The sequence below is a fragment of the Oncorhynchus nerka genome, linkage group LG4 (assembly GCF_034236695.1).
Source record: "Oncorhynchus nerka isolate Pitt River linkage group LG4, Oner_Uvic_2.0, whole genome shotgun sequence".
Lineage (NCBI taxonomy): Eukaryota > Metazoa > Chordata > Actinopteri > Salmoniformes > Salmonidae > Oncorhynchus > Oncorhynchus nerka.
This window is the reverse complement of record NC_088399.1, coordinates 7,509,293-7,531,778: the sequence shown is the minus strand read 5'-3', so window position 1 is coordinate 7,531,778 and position 22,486 is coordinate 7,509,293. Positions and strand designations below refer to the sequence as shown.

Sequence of the window (22,486 nt, the reverse complement as noted above, 5' to 3'; positions counted from 1 at the left end):
GACCGTGGGCTGAGAGCGAGAGAGAGACCGTGGCTGAGAGCGGGAGAGAGACCGTGGCTGAGAGCGAGAGGAGAGAGACCGTGGCTGAGAGCGAGAGGGAGACCGTGGCTGAGAGCCAGAGAGAGGGAGAGACCGTGGCTGAGAGAGGGAGAGACCGTGGCTGAGAGCGAGAGAGAGGGAGAGACCGTGGCTGAGAGCGAGGGAGAGGGAGAGACCGTGGCTGAGAGCGAGGAGAGGGAGAGACCGTGGCTGAGAGCGAGAGAGAGGAAGAGACCGTGGCTGAGAGCGAGAGAGACCGTGGCTGAGAGAGGGAGAGACCGTGGCTGAGAGAGGGAGAGACCGTGGCTGAGAGAGGGAGAGACCGTGGCTGAGAGAGGGAGAGACCGTGGCTGAGAGAGGGAGAGACCGTGGCTGAGAGAGGGAGAGACCGTGGCTGAGAGAGGGAGAGACCGTGGCTGAGAGCGAGAGAGAGAGGGAGAGACCGTGGCTGAGGGAGAGACCGTGGCTGAGGGAGAGACCGTGGCTGAGGGAGAGACCGTGGCTGAGGGAGAGACCGTGGCTGAGGGAGAGACCGTGGCTGAGAGCGAGGGAGTGGGAGAGACCGTGGCTGAGAGCGAGGGAGTGGGAGAGACCGTGGCTGAGAGCGAGAGAGAGGGAGAGACCGTGGCTGAGAGCGAGAGAGAGGGAGAGACCGTGGCTGAGAGAGAGGGAGACCGTGGCTGAGAGAGGGAGAGACCGTGGCTGAGAGCGAGAGAGAGGGAGAGACCGTGGCTGAGAGAGAGGGAGAGACCGTGGCTGAGAGCGAGGGAGAGGGAGAGACCGTGGCTGAGAGCGAGAGAGAGGGAGAGACCGTGGCTGAGAGCGAGAGAGAGGGAGAGACCGTGGCTGAGAGCGAGGGAGAGACCGTGGCTGAGAGCGAGGGAGAGACCGTGGCTGAGAGCGAGAGAGAGGGAGAGACCGTGGCTGAGAGCGAGAGAGACCGTGGCTGAGAGCGGGAGAGACCGTGGCTGAGAGCGGGAGAGACCGTGGCTGAGAGCGGGAGAGACCGTGGCTGAGAGAGGGAGAGACCGTGGCTGAGAGAGGGAGAGACCGTGGCTGAGAGAGGGAGAGACCGTGGCTGAGAGAGGGAGAGACCGTGGCTGAGAGAGGGAGAGACCGTGGCTGAGAGCGGGAGAGACCGTGGCTGAGAGCGAGAGAGAGAGGGAGAGACCGTGGCTGAGGGAGAGACCGTGGCTGAGGGAGAGAGAGGGAGAGACCGTGGCTGAGGGAGAGACCGTGGCTGAGAGAGAGAGAGGGAGAGACCGTGGCTGAGAGAGAGAGAGGAGAGACCGTGGCTGAGAGAGAGAGAGGGAGAGACCGTGGCTGAGAGAGAGAGAGGGGAGAGACCGTGGCTGAGAGAGAGAGAGGAGAGACCGTGGCTGAGAGAGAGAGAGGGAGAGACCGTGGCTGAGAGAGAGAGAGGGAGAGACCGTGGCTGAGAGAGAGAGAGGGAGAGACCGTGGCTGAGAGGGAGAGACCGTGGCTGAGAGGGAGAGACCGTGGCTGAGAGGGAGAGACCGTGGCTGAGAGGGAGAGAGAGGGAGAGACCGTGGCTGAGCGGGAGAGAGAGGGAGAGACCGTGGCTGAGCGCGAGAGAGAGGGAGAGACTGTGGCTGAGCGCGAGAGAGAGGGAGAGACCGTGGCTGAGCGCGAGAGAGAGGGAGAGACCGTGGCTGAGCGCGAGAGAGAGGGAGAGACCGTGGCTGAGAGCGAGAGAGACCGTGGCTGAGAGCGAGAGAGACCGTGGCTGAGAGAGAGAGAGAGGGAGAGACCGTGGCTGAGGGAGAGACCGTGGCTGAGAGAGAGAGAGGGAGAGACCGTGGCTGAGAGAGAGAGAGGGAGAGACCGTGGCTGAGAGGGAGAGAGGGAGAGACCGTGGCTGAGAGGGAGAGAGGGAGAGACCGTGGCTGAGGGAGAGACCGTGGCTGAGAGAGAGAGAGGGAGAGACCGTGGCTGAGAGAGAGAGAGAGGGAGAGACCGTGGCTGAGAGAGAGAGAGAGGGAGAGACCGTGGCTGAGAGAGAGAGAGGGAGAGACCGTGGCTGAGAGAGAGAGAGGGAGAGACCGTGGCTGAGAGAGAGGGAGAGACCGTGGCTGAGAGAGAGAGAGAGGGAGAGACCGTGGCTGAGAGAGAGAGAGAGGGAGAGACCGTGGCTGAGAGAGAGAGAGGGAGAGACCGTGGCTGAGAGAGAGAGAGGGAGAGACCGTGGCTGAGAGAGAGGGAGAGACCGTGGCTGAGAGCGAGAGAGAGGGAGAGACCGTGGCTGAGAGAGAGAGAGGGAGAGACCGTGGCTGAGAGAGAGGGAGAGACCGTGGCTGAGAGAGAGAGAGGGAGAGACCGTGGCTGAGAGAGAGAGAGGGAGAGACCGTGGCTGAGAGAGAGGGAGAGACCGTGGCTGAGAGAGGGAGAGACCGTGGCTGAGAGAGGGAGAGACCGTGGCTGAGAGAGGGAGAGACCGTGGCTGAGAGAGGGAGAGACCGTGGCTGAGAGCGGGAGAGACCGTGGCTGAGAGCGAGAGAGAGAGGGAGAGACCGTGGCTGAGGGAGAGACCGTGGCTGAGGGAGAGAGAGGGAGAGACCGTGGCTGAGGGAGAGACCGTGGCTGAGAGAGAGAGAGGGAGAGACCGTGGCTGAGAGAGAGAGAGGGAGAGACCGTGGCTGAGAGAGAGAGAGGGAGAGACCGTGGCTGAGAGAGAGAGAGAGAGGGAGAGACCGTGGCTGAGAGAGAGAGAGGGAGAGACCGTGGCTGAGAGAGAGAGAGGGAGAGACCGTGGCTGAGAGGGAGAGACCGTGGCTGAGAGGGAGAGACCGTGGCTGAGAGGGAGAGACCGTGGCTGAGAGGGAGAGAGAGGGAGAGACCGTGGCTGAGCGCGAGAGAGAGGGAGAGACCGTGGCTGAGCGCGAGAGAGAGGGAGAGACCGTGGCTGAGAGCGAGAGAGAGGGAGAGACCGTGGCTGAGAGCGAGAGAGACCGTGGCTGAGAGCGAGAGAGACCGTGGCTGAGAGAGAGAGAGAGGGAGAGACCGTGGCTGAGGGAGAGACCGTGGCTGAGAGAGAGAGAGGGAGAGACCGTGGCTGAGAGAGAGAGAGGGAGAGACCGTGGCTGAGAGAGAGAGAGGGAGAGACCGTGGCTGAGAGGGAGAGACCGTGGCTGAGAGGGAGAGAGGGAGAGACCGTGGCTGAGGGAGAGACCGTGGCTGAGGGAGAGACCGTGGCTGAGAGAGAGAGAGGGAGAGACCGTGGCTGAGAGAGAGAGAGGAGAGAGACGTGGCTGAGAGAGAGAGAGGGGAGAGACCGTGGCTGAGAGAGAGAGAGAGGGAGAGACCGTGGCTGAGAGAGAGAGAGGGAGAGACCGTGGCTGAGAGAGAGAGAGGGAGAGACCGTGGCTGAGAGAGAGAGGGAGAGACCGTGGCTGAGAGCGAGAGAGAGGGAGAGACCGTGGCTGAGAGCGAGAGAGAGGGAGAGACCGTGGCTGAGAGAGAGAGAGAGGGAGAGACCGTGGCTGAGAGAGAGAGAGAGGGAGAGACCGTGGCATAAGCAATTTGGCATAAGCAGGACTTAGCGCAGAATGAAATGGGGGGGATAAAGTACTAACCACATTTGGCTAAAACTTAACAAAGGTACAATCTATTGTGACATGATGTATATGTATGTGCAATTTATGCTTCTTCAGATTCGTCAAATTATGAGGATCAGTTTTTTGACAATCTCCATACAGAAATCATTACATTTCAGGCAGAGGTTAAAGTTATGCTTTGTGGAGATTTCAATGTGATATCAGGTTCTGAGCCTGACGACACTGATGAGGGAGGTAACCACCACATATTTGGACACCCCTCCTTGTACAGTAGCCCTTTTATAAATAATGGAAACAGTCCTGAACAAACACTGAACAAAAAGGGGAAGGAGTTAGTGCATCTCTGTCGTTAGGCCTGTACAAGGCTTAATGATAGAGTCAGAGGGGACTCTTTTTAGGTCGGTTCACTTACTGCTCAGCTCTTGGGACAAGTGTAGTCGATTATGTCATCACTGACGTGGACCTCCCCCCTCCTCCATTAGTGTCAGACCACAGTCAGATCAACGTGTTTCTGAACAAATTAACCAGCAGTAAGGATTTTTTAAATAAATTTGATTTAACTATCCATTAAATAGTACAAACTGAACCACTCGTACAGATGGGCTGCAAACATATTTATTATGGATTCCCATTAGCTGCTGCCAAGACAAAACCTACTCTTCCCGAGGTCTGGCAAAATGAAGGCAGTTGCAACAGAAATTCACTGAAACATTAAACTCAAATGAAATGATGAACTCTGTTCAGGTCTTCAATAACTTCCGAAACCATTTAAAGGATTCATTCAGAAAAGGATCCATTCGGCTAATAGAGACATTAATTGTATCTTCCAAAAAGTAACATCAAAAGCAAATCTGAGAGAACCAAAGAAATGCAACATCCGAATCAGGAAAACAGAAAGTTTCTAAAATGAAATGCTTTGATAACGAATGTAAAACAATTGGAAAACACCTGAGACAAACGTCAAATGAAAAACATAAACAGCAAAATAACCCAGAGCTCCGATATTAATACTTTGAAACTCAAACAGTAGAAACATACACTGAAACGCAATAAATTGATTTTTACCAATAAGACGACTGATGAAATTCTAAGCGCAATTGACCAAAATCAGTTCTGCCTCCTCTCCTTTCTGGCCTCACAGTAGGCCTCCTCTCCTCTCTGGCCTCACAGTAGGCCTCCACTCCCCTCTGGCCTCACAGTAGGCCTCCTCTCCTCTCTGGCCTCACAGTATGCCTCCTCTCCTCTCTGGCCTCACAGTAGGCCTCCTCTCCTCTCTGGCCTCACAGTAGGCCTCCACTCCTCTCTGGCCTCACAGTAGGCCTCCACTCCTCTCTGGCCTCACAGTAGGCCTCCACTCCTCTCTGGCCTCACAGTAGGCCTCCACTCCTCTCTGGCCTCACAGTAGGCCTCCACTCCTCTCTGGCCTCACAGTAGGCCTCCACTCCTCTCTGGCCTCACAGTAGGCCTCCACTCTGCGACGTGTGAAATGATTTAAGCACCGGTGAAGGAGCCGGATGTGGAGGTCCTGTGCTGGCGTGGTTTCACGTGAGGCCGGTTGAACATATTGAACAATTTCTCTAAAATTCCGTTGGATGTGGCTTATGGTAGAGAAATGAACATTACATTCTCTGGCAACAGCTCTGAAGTCAGGGTGCCATTTGAACGCTCCCTCAACTTGAGACATCTGTGGCATTGTTGTGTGACAAAACTGCACATTTTAGAGTGGCCTTTAATTGGTGCACCTTTGTAATGTTCATCCTGTCTAATCAGCTTCTTGACCTGTCACAGGTGGATGGATTATATTGACAAAGAATAAAATGCTCACGAACATGGAGGTAAACAGATTGTGGGGGGGGTAAACAGATTAGTACAACCTTTTTTGGGGGGGGTTTCACCTCATGAAACACGGGACCAACACTTTACATGTTGCGTTTTATATATTTTTGTTCAGTGTTAGTTCATGAGGCCCTAATCTATGGATTTCACATGACTGGGAATACAGATATGCATCTGATCACAGATACCTAAAAAAAATACATCATTTGGGGCGTGGATCGTAAATCCAGTCCGTATCTGGTGTGGCCAACATTTGCCTCATGCAGTGTGACATTTCCTTCACATAGAGTTGATCAGGCTGTTGATTGTGGAATGTTGTCCCACTCCTCTTCAATGGCTGTGTTTAGTTACTGGATATTGGCGGAAACTGGACCATACTGTCGAACACATCGATCCAGAGCATCCCAAACATGCTCAATGGGTGACATGTCTGGTGAATATGCAGGCCATGGAAGAACTGGGACATTTTCAACTTCCAGGAATTGCGTACAGATCCTTGAGACATGGGGCTGTGTATTATCATGCTGAAACATGAGGTGATGGTGGCTGATCTCTCGCTCTCTCTCTCTTGCTTTCTCTACCTCTCTCTCTACCCCTCTTTCTACCTCTCTCCCCTTGTTTGTTTCTTTCTTTGGGAGGGCCCAGCTGGCCCCTGGGGCCCGGGTCAGCAGGTGGGAGGATGGATGGAGGGAGGATGGATGAATAACCAGGTGATTAAAATCCGACACAGGTGAGCCTCCTTGAGAGAGTGCAAACCCGTGCCTACCTCCTTGGTCACTGGAGCTGCGGGTTTGTTTCATTAATCCGGTCGTGCCGCCTAACCCCCCACGTCACCCCCAGGGAGGCCTGAGTGACACAGGAGGTATACAGGAGGGTTTGCACTTTTGGGACAGTTCCATTGCTTGAGGCCGGGACAAGCTCAATCAAGCACAGCTAAAGTATTTGAACTTCACTCTGATGAAAGAATAGATTAGGTCCAGACGAGACTCCAATGTTGTAGAGGAAGGACAGGAAGATGGGCAGGAGGTTGGGAGTAGGAGGAGGGTCAGAGTGGGGCATGGTTGGATGGTCCGCTCCCACTCCAGGGGCTAACGAGGCCGGTCCCACTCCAGGGGCTAACGAGGCCAAGTGGAAGCCATGTGTCACAGCTGACACCGGCCGTTTGACCTTGGAGGAGGTAGAGATGGATCTCTATTCAGACTGCCTGAAGTGATGGCCTCTAGTCTATATCCCCCCACACTGTCCCTCTTTATGGGCTCTAGTCTATATCCGCTCCATAGAGAGAGAGACGGCTCCGTAGAGAGAGAGAGACGGCTCCGTAGAGAGAGAGAGACGGCTCCGTAGAGAGAGAGAGACGGCTCCGTAGAGAGAGAGAGACGGCTCCGTAGAGAGAGAGAGACGGCTCCGTAGAGAGACGGCTCCGTAGAGAGAGAGAGACGGCTCCGTAGAGAGAGAGACGGCTCCGTAGAGAGAGAGAGGGCTCCGTAGAGAGAGAGAGAGGGCTCCGTAGAGAGAGAGAGAGGGCTCCGTAGAGAGAGAGAGACGGCTCCGTAGAGAGAGAGAGACGGCTCCGTAGAGAGAGAGAGACGGCTCCGTAGAGAGAGAGAGACGGCTCCGTAGAGAGAGAGAGACGGCTCCGTAGAGAGAGAGGGGGACGGCTCCGTAGAGAGAGAGGGGGACGGCTCCGTAGAGAGAGAGAGGGAAGGCTCCGTAGAGAGAGAGAGAGACGGCTCCGTAGAGAGAGAGAGAGACGGCTCCGTAGAGAGAGAGAGACGGCTCCGTAGAGAGAGAGAGAGACGGCTCCGTAGAGAGAGAGAGAGACGGCTCCGTAGAGAGAGAGAGAGACGGCTCCGTAGAGAGAGAGAGAGACGGCTCCGTAGAGAGAGAGAGAAGGCTCCGTAGAGAGAGAGAGAAGGCTCCGTAGAGAGAGAGAGAGAGACTGCTCCGTAGAGAGAGAGGGACGGCTCCGTAGAGAGAGAGAGAAGGCTCCGTAGAGAGAGAGAGACGGCTCCGTAGAGAGAGAGAGACGGCTCCGTAGAGAGAGAGAGACGGCTCCGTAGAGAGAGAGACGGCTCCGTAGAGAGAGAGACGGCTCCGTAGAGAGAGAGACGGCTCCGTAGAGAGAGAGACGGCTCCGTAGAGAGAGAGACGGCTCCGTAGAGAGAGAGACGAGACGGCTCCGTAGAGAGAGAGACGGCTCCGTAGAGAGAGAGACGGGACGGATGACCTCATAGCAAGTCAGCAAATACCCCCGCCACTGTGCCGCCCCCCTCCGTCACTGTGCCGCCCGCCACTCCAGTGCCACCCCCTCGTCACTGTGCCACCCCCTCGTCACTGTGCCACCCCCCTCGTCCCTGTGCCGCCCTCCGTCACTGTGCCGCCCGCCACTCCAATGCCACCCCACGTCACTGTGCCACCCCCTCGTCACTGTGCCACCCCCTCGTCACTGTGCCACCCCCTCGTCACTGTGCCACCCCCTCGTCACTGTGCCACCCCCTCGTCACTGTGCCACCCCCTCGTCACTGTGCCACCCCCTCGTCACTGTGCCACCCCCTCGTCACTGTGCCACCCCCCGTCACTGTGCCACCCCCTCGTCACTGTGCCACCCCCCTCGTCACTGTGCCACCCCCCACGTCACTGTGCCACCCCCCTCGTCACTGTGCCACCCCCCTCGTCACTGTGCCACCCCCTCGTCACTGTGCCACCCCCCTCGTCACTGTGCCACCCCCCCTCGTCACTGTGCCACCCCCTCGTCACTGTGCCACCCCCCTCGTCACTGTGCCACCCCCTCGTCACTGTGCCACCCCCGTCACTGTGCCACCCCCCTCGTCACTGTGCCACCCCCTCGTCACTGTGCCATGTTTACCCCCCACCAGATTTAGCTACTAGTGGAATATATAAACATTTTCTCTTTAAATATGTCAATTGTCAATGGAGAATTGAACCATAAAGGAACGTTTTCTCTGGGAGCCTGGAATGAATCATTCCCCCCCCCACCCCCCACACACACACACACACACTTCATCAAATGTATTTGATATGGCAACAAAAGTGCTCATCGAGCAGGAGGCAGCAGACGTGTGTGTGTGTGTCGCTGTAGTGGTGTGGTTTCAGGAGACCTGTTGTGTGTTCTGTCCCTGCTAAAATGCGTTCATTAGGACACGCCTAACTAAAACGTGTTCATTAGGACACGCCTCACTAAAACGTGTCCACTAGGACACGCCTAACTAAAACGTGTTCATTAGGACACGCCTAACTAAAACGTGTTCATTAGGACACGCCTAACTAAAACGTGTTCATTAGGACACGCCTAACTAAAACGTGTTCATTAGGACACGCCTAACTGAAACGTGTTCATTAGGACACGCCTAACTGAAACGTGTTCATTAGGACACGCCTAACTAAAACGTGTTCATTAGGACACGCCTAACTAAAACGTGTTCATTAGGACACGCCTAACTAAAACGTGTCCACTAGGACACGCCTCACTAAAACGTGTTCATTAGGACACGCCTCACTAAAACGTGTTCATTAGGACACGCCTAACTAAAACGTGTTCATTAGGACACGCCTCACTAAAACGTGTTCATTAGGACACGCCTAACTAAAACGTGTCCACTAGGACACGCCTCACTAAAACGTGTTCATTAGGACACGCCTCACTAAAACGTGTTCATTAGGACACGCCTCACTAAAACGTGTTCATTAGGACACGCCTCACTACAACGTGTTCATTAGGACACGCCTCACTAAAACGTGTTCATTAGGACACGCCTAACTGAAACGTGTTCATTAGGACACGCCTAACTGAAACGTGTTCATTAGGACACGCCTAACTAAAACGTGTTCATTAGGACACGCCTAACTAAAACGTGTTCATTAGGACACGCCTAACTGAAATGTGTTCATTAGGACACGCCTAACTAAAACGTGTTCATTAGGACACGCCTAACTAAAACGTGTTCATTAGGACACGCCTAACTGAAACGTGTTCATTAGGACACGCCTAACTGAAACGTGTTCATTAGGAAACACGCCGCCTACTGAAAACGTGTTCATTAGGACACGCCTAACTGAAACGTGTTCATTAGGACACGCGTGTTCTAACTAAAACGTGTTCATTAGGACACGCCTAACTGAAACGTGTTCATTAGGACACGCCTAACTGAAACGTGTTCATTAGGACACGCCTAACTGAAACGTGTTCATTAGGACACGCCTAACTGAAACGTGTTCATTAGGACACGCCTAACTGAAACGTGTTCATTAGGACACGCCTAACTGAAACGTGTTCATTGAAACGTGATTAGGACACGCCTAACTGAAACGTGTTCATTAGGACACGCCTAACTGAAACGTGTTCATTACACGCCTAACTGAAACACATTAGCACGCCTAACTGAAACGTGTTCATTAGGACACGCCTAACTGAAACGTGTTCACTAGGACACGCCTCACTGAAACGTGTTCACTAGGACACGCCTCACTGAAACGTGTCCACTAGGACACGTCTAACTAAAATGTGTTAGAAGTTGGATGCAACCCTACATTGTACCTGTTCAGGTAGTACCTTTCCCAGTTCAGACGGGATTTCTACTGTTTGTGCCTAGTGGATAGAGCCGCTTGTCTCTGATCTGCTAACAAGTGCTGAGAAGCTACATCTGTTCTGTGTCACTAAGATACTAAAGGAGAGAGAGGAGGGGGAAAGGGAGGAGCAGAGAGATGAAGAGGAGGGGGAAAGGGAGGAGCAGAGAGATGGAGAGATGGAGAGGAGGAGGAGGAGGGGGAGGAAAGGGAGGAGCAGAGAGATGGAGAGGAGGGAGGGGGAAAGGGAGGAGCAGAGATGGAGGATGAGGGGGAAAGGGAGGAGCAGAGAGATGAAGAGGGGGAAAGGGAGGAGCAGAGAGATGGAGAGGAGGAGGAGGAGGGGGAAAGGGAGGAGCAGAGAGATGGAGGAGGAGGGGGAAAGGGAGGAGAGAGATGAGGGAAGGAGGGGAAAGGGAGGAGCAGAGAGATGAGGAGGAGGAGGAGGGGGAAAGGGAGGAGCAGAGAGATGGAGGAGGAGGGGGAAAGGGAGGAGCAGAGAGATGAAGAGGAGGGGGAAAGGGAGGAGCAGAGAGATGGAGAGGAGGAGGAGGGGGAAAGGGAGGAGCAGAGAGATGGAGGAGGAGGGGGAAAGGGAGGAGCAGAGAGATGAAGAGGAGGGGGAAAGGGAGGAGCAGAGAGATGGAGAGGAGGAGGAGGAGGGGGAAAGGGAGGAGCAGAGAGATGGAGAGGAGGGGGAAAGGGAGGAGCAGAGAGATGGAGGAGGAGGGGAAAGGGAGGAGCAGAGAGATGAAGAGGGGGAAAGGGAGGAGCAGAGAGATGGAGAGGAGGAGGAGGAGGGGGAAAGGGAGGAGCAGAGAGATGGAGGAGGAGGGGGAAAGGGAGGAGCAGAGATGAGATGGAGGAGGAGGGGGAAAGGGAGGAGCAGAGAGATGGAGAGGAGGAGGAGGGGAAAGGGAGGAGCAGAGAGATGGAGGAGGAGGGGGAAAGGGAGGAGCAGAGAGATGGAGGAGGAGGGGGAAAGGGAGGAGCAGAGAGATGGGAGGAGGGGAAAGGGAGGAAGGGGAAAGGAAGGGGAAAGGGAGGAGCAGAGAGATGGAGAGGGGGAAAGGGAGGAGCAGAGAGATGGCGGAGGAGGGGGAAAGGGAGGAGCAGAGAGATGGCGAGGAGGAGGGGGATAGGGAGGAGCAGAGAGATGGAGGAGGAGGGGGAAAGGGAGGAGCAGAGAGATGGAGAGGAGGTGGAAAGGGAGGAGCAGAGAGATGAAGAGGAGGAGAGGGGCATTTAGCTTCATTAATTAGCGCTAGCAGAGATTAGCTCGTTCTCACCTTTAAGCACCATTGATTCACTGTCCTGATCGTAATGAAAAGCGTATTTTAAGGTAAATCCAGGCTAAGGGTTAAATGAACCGGCAGAATAAAAGTAGGTGTAATGATAAAGGGGTTAATGAAGGAACTGTAATGTTGCTTCCATCCCCAATAAGGCCTGATGAGATACTTAACCAAGGGACACAAAGGAACCAGGGGAAATTAGGGACATTAATTGTAGCAGGAGGGAGGTTAGTGGGTTTTGTGTCTGTCTGAATTCCTTAGTTTCTGACTGTGTCGCCCAGAACGATCGTGGTGGTATGGCTCAATGGACTTCTCCACATTTTACATCCGTGAGGATATTTTTCTCAAATGAAAATAGTTTTCAGTTGAACATTTTCTTTTGGTTCAATCCTATAACATCAACCATCCAATCAAACTTTATTTATCACATTTCTATCTAAACATAATGTGTGTTATTTATTTCGTCTTTACAGGGAACATCCACTGACCCATTGGAGAATGTGGCCTTCTCTCAATCTAAAATTAATCAATGAAGTTGAAACTAACAGGCTAGAAATGGTTGTTGGACAGTCTTCTTGACTTGATGTGTGTTGTTTATTTGTGTTTGTACAGCGGGAACCTCCGCTGACGCCGCCGTGCCGTCCCCACCCCTTCCTGATACCCTTCCTGTGGAAACACAGCTCCCCACTGCCGAAGAGATGGAAGTCACGGACGATGACATCATAGCAGGTAGGAAAAACACCTGGACACGCACACTACCTTGTAGACTGTTGTCTACAGGACTCCAAGCTCTTACCTGGACACACACACTACCTTGTAGACTGTTGTCTACAGGACTCCAAGCTCTGACCTGGACACACACACTACCTTGTAGACTGTTGCATGGTAGCAGCATGGTAGCAACCCAACAGGGTAGCAACCCAACAGGGTGGAAATCCAACATGGTAGCAATCCAACATGGTAGCAGCATGGTAGCAGAACAACATGGTAGCAACCCAACATGGTAGCAGCATGGTAGCAGAACAACATGGTAGCAATCCAACATGGTAGCAGCATGGTAGCAACCCAACAGGGTAGCAACCCAACAGGGTGGAAATCCAACATGGTAGCAATCCAACATGGTAGCAGCATGGTAGCAGAACAACATGGTATCAGCCCAACATGGTATCAGCCCAACATGGTGGCAACAACACATGACAACAACATGGTACAAACATTATTGGGCACAGACAACAGCACAAAGGACAAGGTAGAGACAACAATACATCACACAAAGCAGCCACAACTGTCATGACTGAGTCTTTGAATGAAGAGATTGAGATAAAACTGTCCAGTTTGAGTGTTTGTTGCAGCTCGTCCCAGTCGCTAGCTGCAGCGAACTGAAAAGAGGAGTGACCCAGGGATGTGTGTGCTTTGGGGACCTTTAACAGAATGTGACTGGCAGAACGGGTGTTGTATGTGGAGGATGAGGGCTGCAGTAGATATCTCAGATAGGGGGGAGTGAGGCCTAAGAGGGTTTTATAAATAAGCATCAACCAGTGGGTCTTGTGACGGGTATACAGAGATGACCAGTTTACAGAGGAGTATAGAGTGCAGTGATGTGTCCTATAAGGAGCATGTCCAATTGTTAGTATCTTGCATGGCCATTGGCCTGTCAAGAAGCACATAGGATTTCCATGACTATACTCTAATTACTGAGTTAGAGTAACACAGTTCACACTGTTGAGGTATGACAGGTCGGTAGTGTTGAGTAACAGTGTTGTGATGGGGCGGTGGCATTGCGTTGTGATGGGGCGGTGGCATTGCGTTGTGATAGGCCGGTGGCGTTGAGTCACAGAGAGTTGTGATAGGCTGGTAGTGTGTTCAGCGTTAGGTAGGACGAGAGGGGGGTCCGGTAGGGACGAGGGGGGGAGTCCGAGAGGGGGTCCGGTAGGACGAGAGGGGGAGTCCAGCAGATAGCATAGCCACGCAGAGAGGGGGAGTCCAGCAGATAGCCTAGCCACGCAGAGAGGGGGAGTCCAGCAGATAGCCTAGCCACGCAGAGAGGGGGGGAGTCCAGCAGATAGCCTAGCCACGCAGAGAGAGGGGGAGTCCAGCAGATAGCCTAGCCACGCAGAGAGGGGGAGTCCAGCAGATAGCCTAGCCACGCAGAGAGGGGGAGTCCAGCAGATAGCCTAGCCACGCAGAGAGGGGGAGTCCAGCAGATAGCCTAGCCACGCAGAGAGGGGGGAGTCCAGCAGATAGCCTAGCCACGCAGAGAGGGGGAGTCCAGCAGATAGCCTAGCCACGCAGAGAGGGGGGAGTCCAGCAGATAGCCTAGCCACGCAGAGAGGGGAGTCCAGCAGATAGCCTAGCCACGCAGAGAGGGGGAGTCCAGCAGATAGCCTAGCCACGCAGAGAGGGGGAGTCCAGCAGATAGCCTAGCCACGCAGAGAGGGGGAGTCCAGCAGATAGCCTAGCCACGCAGAGAGAGGGGGGAGTCCAGCAGATAGCCTAGCCACGCAGAGAGAGGGGGAGTCCAGCAGATAGCCTAGCCACGCAGAGAGGGGGGAGTCCAGCAGATAGCCTAGCCACGCAGAGAGGGGGGAGTCCAGCAGATAGCCTAGCCACGCAGAGAGGGGGAGTCCAGCAGATAGCCTAGCCACGCAGAGAGGGGGAGTCCAGCAGATAGCCTAGCCACGCAGAGAGGGGGAGTCCAGCAGATAGCCTAGCCACGCAGAGAGAGGGGGAGTCCAGCAGATAGCCTAGCCACGCAGAGAGGGGGAGTCCAGCAGATAGCCACGCAGAGAGGGGGAGTCCAGCAGATAGCCACGCAGAGAGGGGGAGTCCAGCAGATAGCCTAGCCACGCAGAGAGGGGGAGTCCAGCAGATAGCCTAGCCACGCAGAGAGGGGGAGTCCAGCAGATAGCCTAGCCACGCAGAGAGGGGGAGTCCAGCAGATAGCCTAGCCACGCAGAGAGGGGGAGTCCAGCAGATAGCCTAGCCACGCAGAGAGGGGGAGTCCAGCAGATAGCCTAGCCACGCAGAGAGGGGGAGTCCAGCAGATAGCCTAGCCACGCAGAGAGGGGGAGTCCAGCAGATAGCCTAGCCACGCAGAGAGGGGGAGTCCAGCAGATAGCCTAGCCACGCAGAGAGGGGGAGTCCAGCAGATAGCCTAGCCACGCAGAGAGGGGGAGTCCAGCAGATAGCCTAGCCACGCAGAGAGGGGGGAGTCCAGCAGATAGCCTAGCCACGCAGAGAGGGGGGAGTCCAGCAGATAGCCTAGCCACGCAGAGAGGGGGGAGTCCAGCAGATAGCCTAGCCACGCAGAGAGGGGGAGTCCAGCAGATAGCCTAGCCACGCAGAGAGGGGGAGTCCAGCAGATAGCCTAGCCACGCAGAGAGGGGAGTCAGCAGATAGCCTAGCCACGCAGAGAGGGGGGAGTCCAGCAGATAGCCTAGCCACGCAGAGAGGGGGGAGTCCAGCAGATAGCCTAGCCACGCAGAGAGAGGCACAGCCTATTTGCCGATTTAACAAATATCAACACGTCTTGTGTTATACGGTGTGGAGGAAGACGATCTCCCTCTTTGTCTCTTCTTCTCTCCCTCTCTCTGTTTTACACACGGGTCAGTTTATAGAGGTCCTGGGAGTAATTAGTTGTGAACCAGCCCCCTTGTCACTTCGTTCCCCTGTGAAGTTTCAGTTGGACCCGTCATGGGTTGGATTGGACCTTTAGACAACATGCTGTGTCCCACATGGCTCCCTAATCCCTATATAGTGCACTACTTTTGACATGTCTGTGTTTGCCGGCGGGATCTCCCAATCGGTCTGTCGTCACCTGCCTGTTCTCATGAGAGCACTAATTGGAGCCATTGACACACACACACACACACACACACACACACACACACACACACACTTTCACCTGACTGGATGTCATAAGGTGAATGCACCAATTTGTAAGTCGCTCTGGATAAGAGCGTCTGCTAAATGACTTAAATGTAAATGTAAATGTAACACAGTCAAGCTGCCAGGCGTGGACTAATGTGAGAAATGTGTTAGCTCACTAGGGGTGGTGGCACAGCGGTCTAAGGTACTGCATCTACAGTCCCTGGTTCGATTCCAGACTGTATTACATCCAATTGGGAGTCCCGTGGCCCAGTGTCGTCCGGGGTCGGCCGTCATTGTTCTTAACTGACTTGCCCTAGTTCAATTAAAAGAATATAGGCTACCACTCTACTCCCCTACAAATCATCCCTCCAGACCACCATACTGCTACAGTACAGAACCAGACAGTAGCAGGAGGAATCATCCCTCCAGACCACCATACTGCTACAGAACCAGACAGTAGCAGGAGGAATCATCCCTCCAGACCACCATACTGCTACAGAACCAGACAGTAGCAGGAGGAATCATCCCTCCAGACCACCATACTGCTACAGAACCAGACAGTAGCAGGAGGAATCATCCCTCCAGACCACCATACTGCATTTACATTACATTTAAGTCATTTAGCAGACGCTCCAGAACCAGACAGTAGCAGGAGGAATCATCCCTCCAGACCACCATACTGCTACAGTACAGAACCAGACAGTAGCAGGAGGAACCACCATACTGCTACAGTACAGAACCAGACAGTAGCAGGAGGAATCATCCCTCCAGACCACCATACTGCTATAGAACCAGACAGTAGCAGGAGGAATCATCCCTCCAGACCACCATACTGCTACAGAACCAGACAGTAGCAGGAGGAATCATCCCTCCAGACCACCATACTGCTACAGAACCAGACAGTAGCAGGAGGAATCATCCCTCCAGACCACCATACGGCTACAGAACCAGACAGTAGCAGGAGGAATCATCCCTCCAGACCACCATACGGCTACAGAACCAGACAGTAGCAGGAGGAATCATCCCTCCAGACCACCATACGGCTACAGAACCAGATAGTAGCAGGAGGAATCATCCCTCCAGACCACCATACTGCTACAGAACCAGACAGTAGCAGGAGGAATCATCCCTCCAGACCACCATACTGCTACAGTACAGAACCAGACAGTAGCAGGAGGAATCATCCCTCCAGACCACCATACGGCTACAGAACCAGACAGTAGCAGGAGGAATCATCCCTCCAGAACACCATACTGCTACAGAACCAGACAGTAGCAGGAGGAATCATCCCTCCAGACCACCATACTGCTACAGTACAGAACCAGACAGTAGCAGGAGGAATCATCCCTCCAGACCACCATACTGCTACAGTACAGAACCAGACAGTAGCAGGAGGAATCATCCCTCCAGACCACCATACTGCTACAGAACCAGACAGTAGCAGGAGGAATCATCCCTCCAGACCACCATACTGCTACAGTACAGAACCAGACAGTAGCAGGAGGAATCATCCCCCCAGACCACCATATGGCTACAGAACCAGACAGTAGCAGGAAGAGCCTCTCTTTTCACTGTCTGGCAAATGTGTCTCTCTGGTTTACTTTGCGTCTGGAAATCTGAAATGCTTTCCTAGCACCGTTCATGGTAACTGTTGTTGAAATATGATCAGAGTTTTCCTATTCATGACTTAGATCCGCGTGGATGTGATTTTTTTTTAGTGTGAAACTGAACCATGTTTTACCTCTTTTGAGATTGTGTGTGTGTGTGTGTGTTGCTGTAACGAAGCCATTCCCAGTAAATAGATAGTGTGGATATTGTTTCACAGTGTCACGAACTCTACCAGCTTGCCCTGTTTCTCAATATGTACTCAGTTTGTTCTGTAAATAAGTAATGCATTACTTTAGGCTTGATATTGAAACGGCATCAAGGCTGTTAACTGTTGTGACACTGACTAAATGTTTTATTTTAAGTGCGGAGAGGAGAGGAGAGGAGAGGAGAGGAGAGGAGAGGAGAGGAGAGGAGAGGAGAGGAGAGGAGAGGAGAGGAGAGGGAGATCTACAATAGCTTGCAAGCCCGTCTCTGTTTTAGTAATCCGGCTAACAGATGTAACACCGCCATAAGAAATGGACAAACACTTTGTCAATATGTGAAAAATGAGAGCTGAAAAATGATAAATTGTCAAGCATGTCTGGGGGTATTGACTGGTCTGCAGCAAGCCGACCCGCCAGCTCGGCCCGGCCTGAGAGCGTATTTTTGCTCTCAATAACGTCGAGCCATGCAGTGATTGCTTACAATGCAATGCTCTCTTACTGATGAACTCCCTTTGTGCAGTGTTAACACCCGGCTGTAACAACAGACTCAACTTACAGAAATGTCATTTAAAAAAATGTTTTGTTTTGGAGGTCGATTGCTGGGGCCTCTCGGTGATCTGATTGCCGGGGCCTCTCGGTGATCTGATTGCCGGGGCCTCTCGGTGATCTGATTGCCGGGGCCTCTCGGTGATCTGATTGCCGGGGCCTCTCGGTGATCTGATTGCCGGGGCCTCTCGGTGATCTGATTGCCGGGGCCTCTCGGTGATCTGATTGCCGGGGCCTCTCGGTGATCTGATTGCCGGGGCCTCTCGGTGATCTGAATGCCGGGGCCTCTCGGTGATCTGAATGCCGGGGCCTCTCGGTGATCTGATTGCCGGGGCCTCTCGGTGATCTGATTGCCGGGGCCTCTCGGTGATCTGATTGCCGGGCCTCTCGGTGATCTGATTGCCGGGGCCTCTCGGTGATCTGATTGCCCTCTCGGGGCCTCTCGGTGATCTGAATGCCCTCTGATTGCCGGGCCTCTCGGTGATCTGGGCCTCTCGGTGATCTGAATGATCTGATTGCGGGGGCCTCGGTGATCTGATTGCGGGGCCTCTCGGTGATCTGATTGCCGGGGGCCTCTCGGTGATCTGATTGCTCTCGGTGATCTGAATGCCGGGGCCTCTCGGTGATCTGAATGCCGGGGCCTCTCCGGGGCCTCGGTGATCTGATTGCCGGGGCCTCTCGGTGATCTGATCCTCTCGATCTGATTGCCGGGGCCTCTCGGTGATCTGATTGCCGGGGCCTCTCGGTGATCTGATTGCCGGGGCCTCTCGGTGATCTGATTGCCGGGGCCTCTCGGTGATCTGATTGCCGGGGCCTCTCGGTGATCTGATTGCCGGGGCCTCTCGGTGATCTGAATGCCGGGGCCTCTCGGTGATCTGAATGCCGGGGCCTCTCGGTGATCTGATTGCCGGGGCCTCTCGGTGATCTGATTGCCGGGGCCTCTCGGTGATCTGATTGCCGGGGCCTCTCGGTGATCTGATTGCTAGGGCGGCCCACGGCTGAATCTAGTTGATGATCCCTGGCCTGATCTGATGCCGGGGCCTGTGTACAGGGATGCTCTGAATGCCCTCCCGGTGATCTGATTGCCCCTAACCCCTCTCGGTGATCTGAATGCCTCCCTCTCCTTCCCCTTTGCTCCCCTTCCTGTCTCCTCCCCTTCCTCTCTCTCTCGCCATGCCATACCTTTCATCTCCTCCACTACCAACCAAGCTGCCAGCCATGCTTAGGTACATACTGTGTACACACACACACACACACACACACACACACTACCAGCATGCTACATACCGCTACAATACACTGGTTTTCTAATAGCCTTATTTCATAATGGACCCACTGCTCAGGATGGAAGCTTTGCATGGAGGAGGAGAGGAAATGTAGGTTATAGATGAAGCTTTGCATGGAGGAGGAGAGGAAATGTAGGTTATAGATGAAGCTTTGCATGGAGGAGGAGAGGAAATGTAGGTTATAGATGAAGCTTTGCATGGAGGAGGAGAGGAAATGTAGGTTATAGATGAAGCTTTGCATGGAGGAGGAGAGGAAATGTAGGTTATAGATGAAGCTTTGCATGGAGGAGGAGAGAAATGTAGGTTATAGATGAAGCTTTGCATGGAGGAGGAGAGGAAATGTAGGTTATAGATGAAGCTTTGCATGGAGGAGGAGAGGAAATGTAGGTTATAGATGAAGCTTTGCATGGAGGAGGAGAGGAAATGTAGGTTATAGATGAAGCTTTGCATGGAGGAGGAGAGGAAATGTAGGTTATAGATGAAGCTTTGCATGGAGGAGGAGAGGAAATGTAGGTTATAGATGAAGCTTTGCATGGAGGAGGAGGAGAGGAAATGTAGGTTATAGATGAAGCTTTGCATGGAGGAGAGGAAATGTAGATAGATGAAATGTGTAGGTTATAGATGAAGCTTTGCATGGAGGAGGAGAGGAAATGTAGGTTATAGATGAAGCTTTGCATGGAGGAGGAGAGGAAATGTAGGTTATAGATGAAGCTTTGCATGGAGGAGGAGAGGAAATGTAGGTTATAGATGAAGCTTTGCATGGAGGAGGAGAGGAAATGTAGGTTATAGATGGGAGGATCAAAGCTCACAGTGATATTGATTGTTGCTATGGTTTTACTTCCCAACCAATCAGAGAAACATGTCAAAAAAAATGTAAGACGTCAGCTGTGTTGTGTGGCAGGGTGTGTTGTGTGGTGTGGCAGGGTGTGTTGTGTGGTGTGGCAGGGTGTGTTGTGTGGTGTGGCAGGGTGTGTTGTGTGGTGTGGCAGGGTGTGTTGTGTTGTGTGGCAGGGTGTGTTGTGTTGTGTGGCAGGGTGTGTTGTGTTGTGTGGCAGGGTGTGTTGTGTGGCAGGGTGTGTTGTGTGGTGTGGCAGGGTGTGTTGTGTTGTGTGGCAGGGTGTGTTGTGTGGTGTGGCAGGGTGTGTTGTGTGGTGTGGCAGGGTGTGTTGTGTGGTGTGGCAGGGTGTGTTGTGTGGCAGGTTGTGTTGTGTGGCAGGGTGTGTTGTGTTGTGTGGCAGGGTGTGTTGTGTGTTGTGTGGCAGGGTGTGTTGTGTGGCAGGGTGTGTTGTGTGGCAGGGTGTGTTGTGTGGCAGGGTGTGTTGTGTGGCAGGGTGTGTTGTGTTGCAGGGTGTGTTGTGTGGCAGGGTGTGTTGTGTTGTGTGGCAGGGTGTGTTGTGTGGCAGGTTGTGTTGTGTGGCAGGGTGTGTTGTGTTGTGTGGCAGGGTGTTGTGTGTTGTGTGGCAGGGTGTGTTGTGTGGCAGGGTGTGTTGTGTGGCAGGGTGTGTTGTGTGGCAGGGTGTGTTGTGTGGCAGGGTGTGTTGTGTTGCAGGGTGTGTTGTGTGGCAGGGTGTGTTGTGTTGTGTGGCAGGTGTTGTGTGGCAGGGTGTGTTGTGTGGCAGGGTGTGTTGTGTTAGGGTGTGTTGTGTGGTAGGGTGTGTTGTGTTGTGTGGCAGGGTGTGTTGTGTTGTGTGGCAGGGTGTGTTGTGTGGCAGGGTGTGTTGTGTGTGGCAGGGTGTGTTGTGTTGTGTGGCAGGGTGTGTTGTGTTGTGTGGCAGGGTGTGTTGTGTGGCAGGGTGTGTTGTGTTGTGTGGCAGGGTGTGTGTTGTGTTGTGTGGCAGGGTGTTGTGTTGTGTGGCAGGGTGTTGTGTTGTGTGGCAGGGTGTGTTGTGTTGTGTGGCAGGGTGTGTTGTGTTGTGTGGCAGGGTGTGTTGTGTTGTGTGGCAGGGTGTGTTGTGTGGCAGGGTGTGTGTGTTGTGTGGCAGGGTGTGTTGTGTGGCAGGGTGTGTTGTGTTGCAGGGTGTGGTGTGTTGTGTGGCAGGGTGTGTTGTGTTGTGTGGCAGGGTGTGTTGTGTTGTGTGGCAGGGTGTGTTGTGTTGTGTGGCAGGGTGTGTTGTTGTGTAGCAGGGTGTGTTGTGTTGTTGTGTTGTGTGGCAGGGTGTGTTGTGTGGCAGGGTGTGTTGTGTGGCAGGGTGTGGTGTGTTGTAGGGTGTGTTGTGTGGCAGGTTGTGTTGTGTGGGTTGGGTGTGGTGTGTTGTGTGGCAGGGTGTGTTGTGTGGTGGGGCAGGTTGTGTTATAGGGTGTGTTGTGTGGCAGGGTGTGTTGTGTTGTGTGGCAGGGTGTGTTGTGTTATAGGTTGTGTTGTGTGGCAGGGTGTGTTGTGTGGCAGGGTGTGTTGTGTGGCAGGGTGTGTTGTGTTGCAGGGTGTGTTGTGTGGCAGGTTGTGTTGTGTGGCAGGGTGTGTTGTGTGGCAGGGTGTGGTTGTGTTATAGGGTGTGTTGTGTGGCAGGGTGTGTTGTGTTGTGTGGCAGGGTGTGTTGTGTTATAGGGTGTGGTTGTGTTGTGTGGCAGGGTGTGTTGTGTGGCAGGGTGTGGTTGTGTGGCAGGGTGTGGTTGTGTGGCAGGGTGTGGTTGGGTTGGGAATGTAAACGGGTGAAAGATTTGGCTGTCCCCCTGGCTGTCTGTCTGGTCCCCCTGGCTGTCTGTCTGGTCCCCCTGGCTGTCTGTCTGGTCCCCCTGGCTGTCTGTCTGTCTGGTCCCCCTGGCTGTCTGTCTGTCTGGTCCCCCTGGCTGGCTGTCTGTCTGGTCCCCCTGGCTGTCTGTCTGTCTGGTCCCCCTGGCTGTCTGTCTGGTCCCCCTGGCTGTCTGTCTGGTCTTTTGAGACGTCTGTCTGAGGGATTTGAGTGTCACATCCACTCCTCTTCTCTCCTCTCTCATCCCTTTTCCTCTCCAACTCTCCTCCCTTCTCCTTTCTCCTCCCTTCTGCTCTCTCCTCCCATCTCCTCTTCTCTATTCTCTCCTCTCTCCTCTTCTCCTCTCCTCTTATCCTCTCCTCTCTTCTCCTCTTCTCTCTTCTCTCCTCCTCCTCTTCACTCTTATCATCTCCCTTCTCCTCTCTTATCCTCTTCTCCACTCCCTTCTCTCCTCTCTCCTCCTCTCTTCTCCTCTCCCTTTTATTCTCCTCCCCCTTCTCATCTCTCTCTGTCATCTCCTCTGAGGGCAGCTGTGGAGCTTGTTTCTCCTTCACATCTGATGAGGAAAAGAGAAAGCAGAGAGAAGGGCAGTGTGTGTGTGAGAAAGAGAGAGGTAAAGGCCATCAGCTTTGAGTCTGACTGCAAAGCCTCCCGCGCCTCTCCTCGCACCTCCTCTGCGCACCTCCTCTGCGCCCCCAGCCCCCCCTCTCCCCTGTGCTTCCCCATGTCTCGCTGTGTCTCCCCACTTACTCTCCACGTCTCCTACTCTTTCATCTCTAATCCGTAAAGCCTCACACGTTTATTTCTCCTCCTCTCGTTCCCACACTCCTTAGCCTGCCCCTTCAAACTGAACCAACTCCCTCCTCCTCCTCCCTCCCTCCCTACTGTCCACATCAGATTAACTCTCAGCTGATGCTGTGTTCTCTTGATCACCAGCACGTTGTTCTTCAGTAGTAT

The 22,486-nt window shown here is 53.8% G+C and overlaps 1 protein-coding gene across 1 annotated transcript in view; it reads left to right on the top strand.

The window, feature by feature from the left end:
• LOC115116293 (WD repeat-containing protein 7) overlaps nt 1-22,486 on the top strand; it is a 261,967-nt gene that overhangs the window by 161,454 nt on the left and 78,027 nt on the right. The window contains exon 22 of the mRNA XM_065017127.1: nt 11,939-12,055. Coding sequence (XP_064873199.1) covers nt 11,939-12,055 — 117 coding nt within the window. The remainder of the gene's footprint in view (nt 1-11,938; nt 12,056-22,486) is intronic.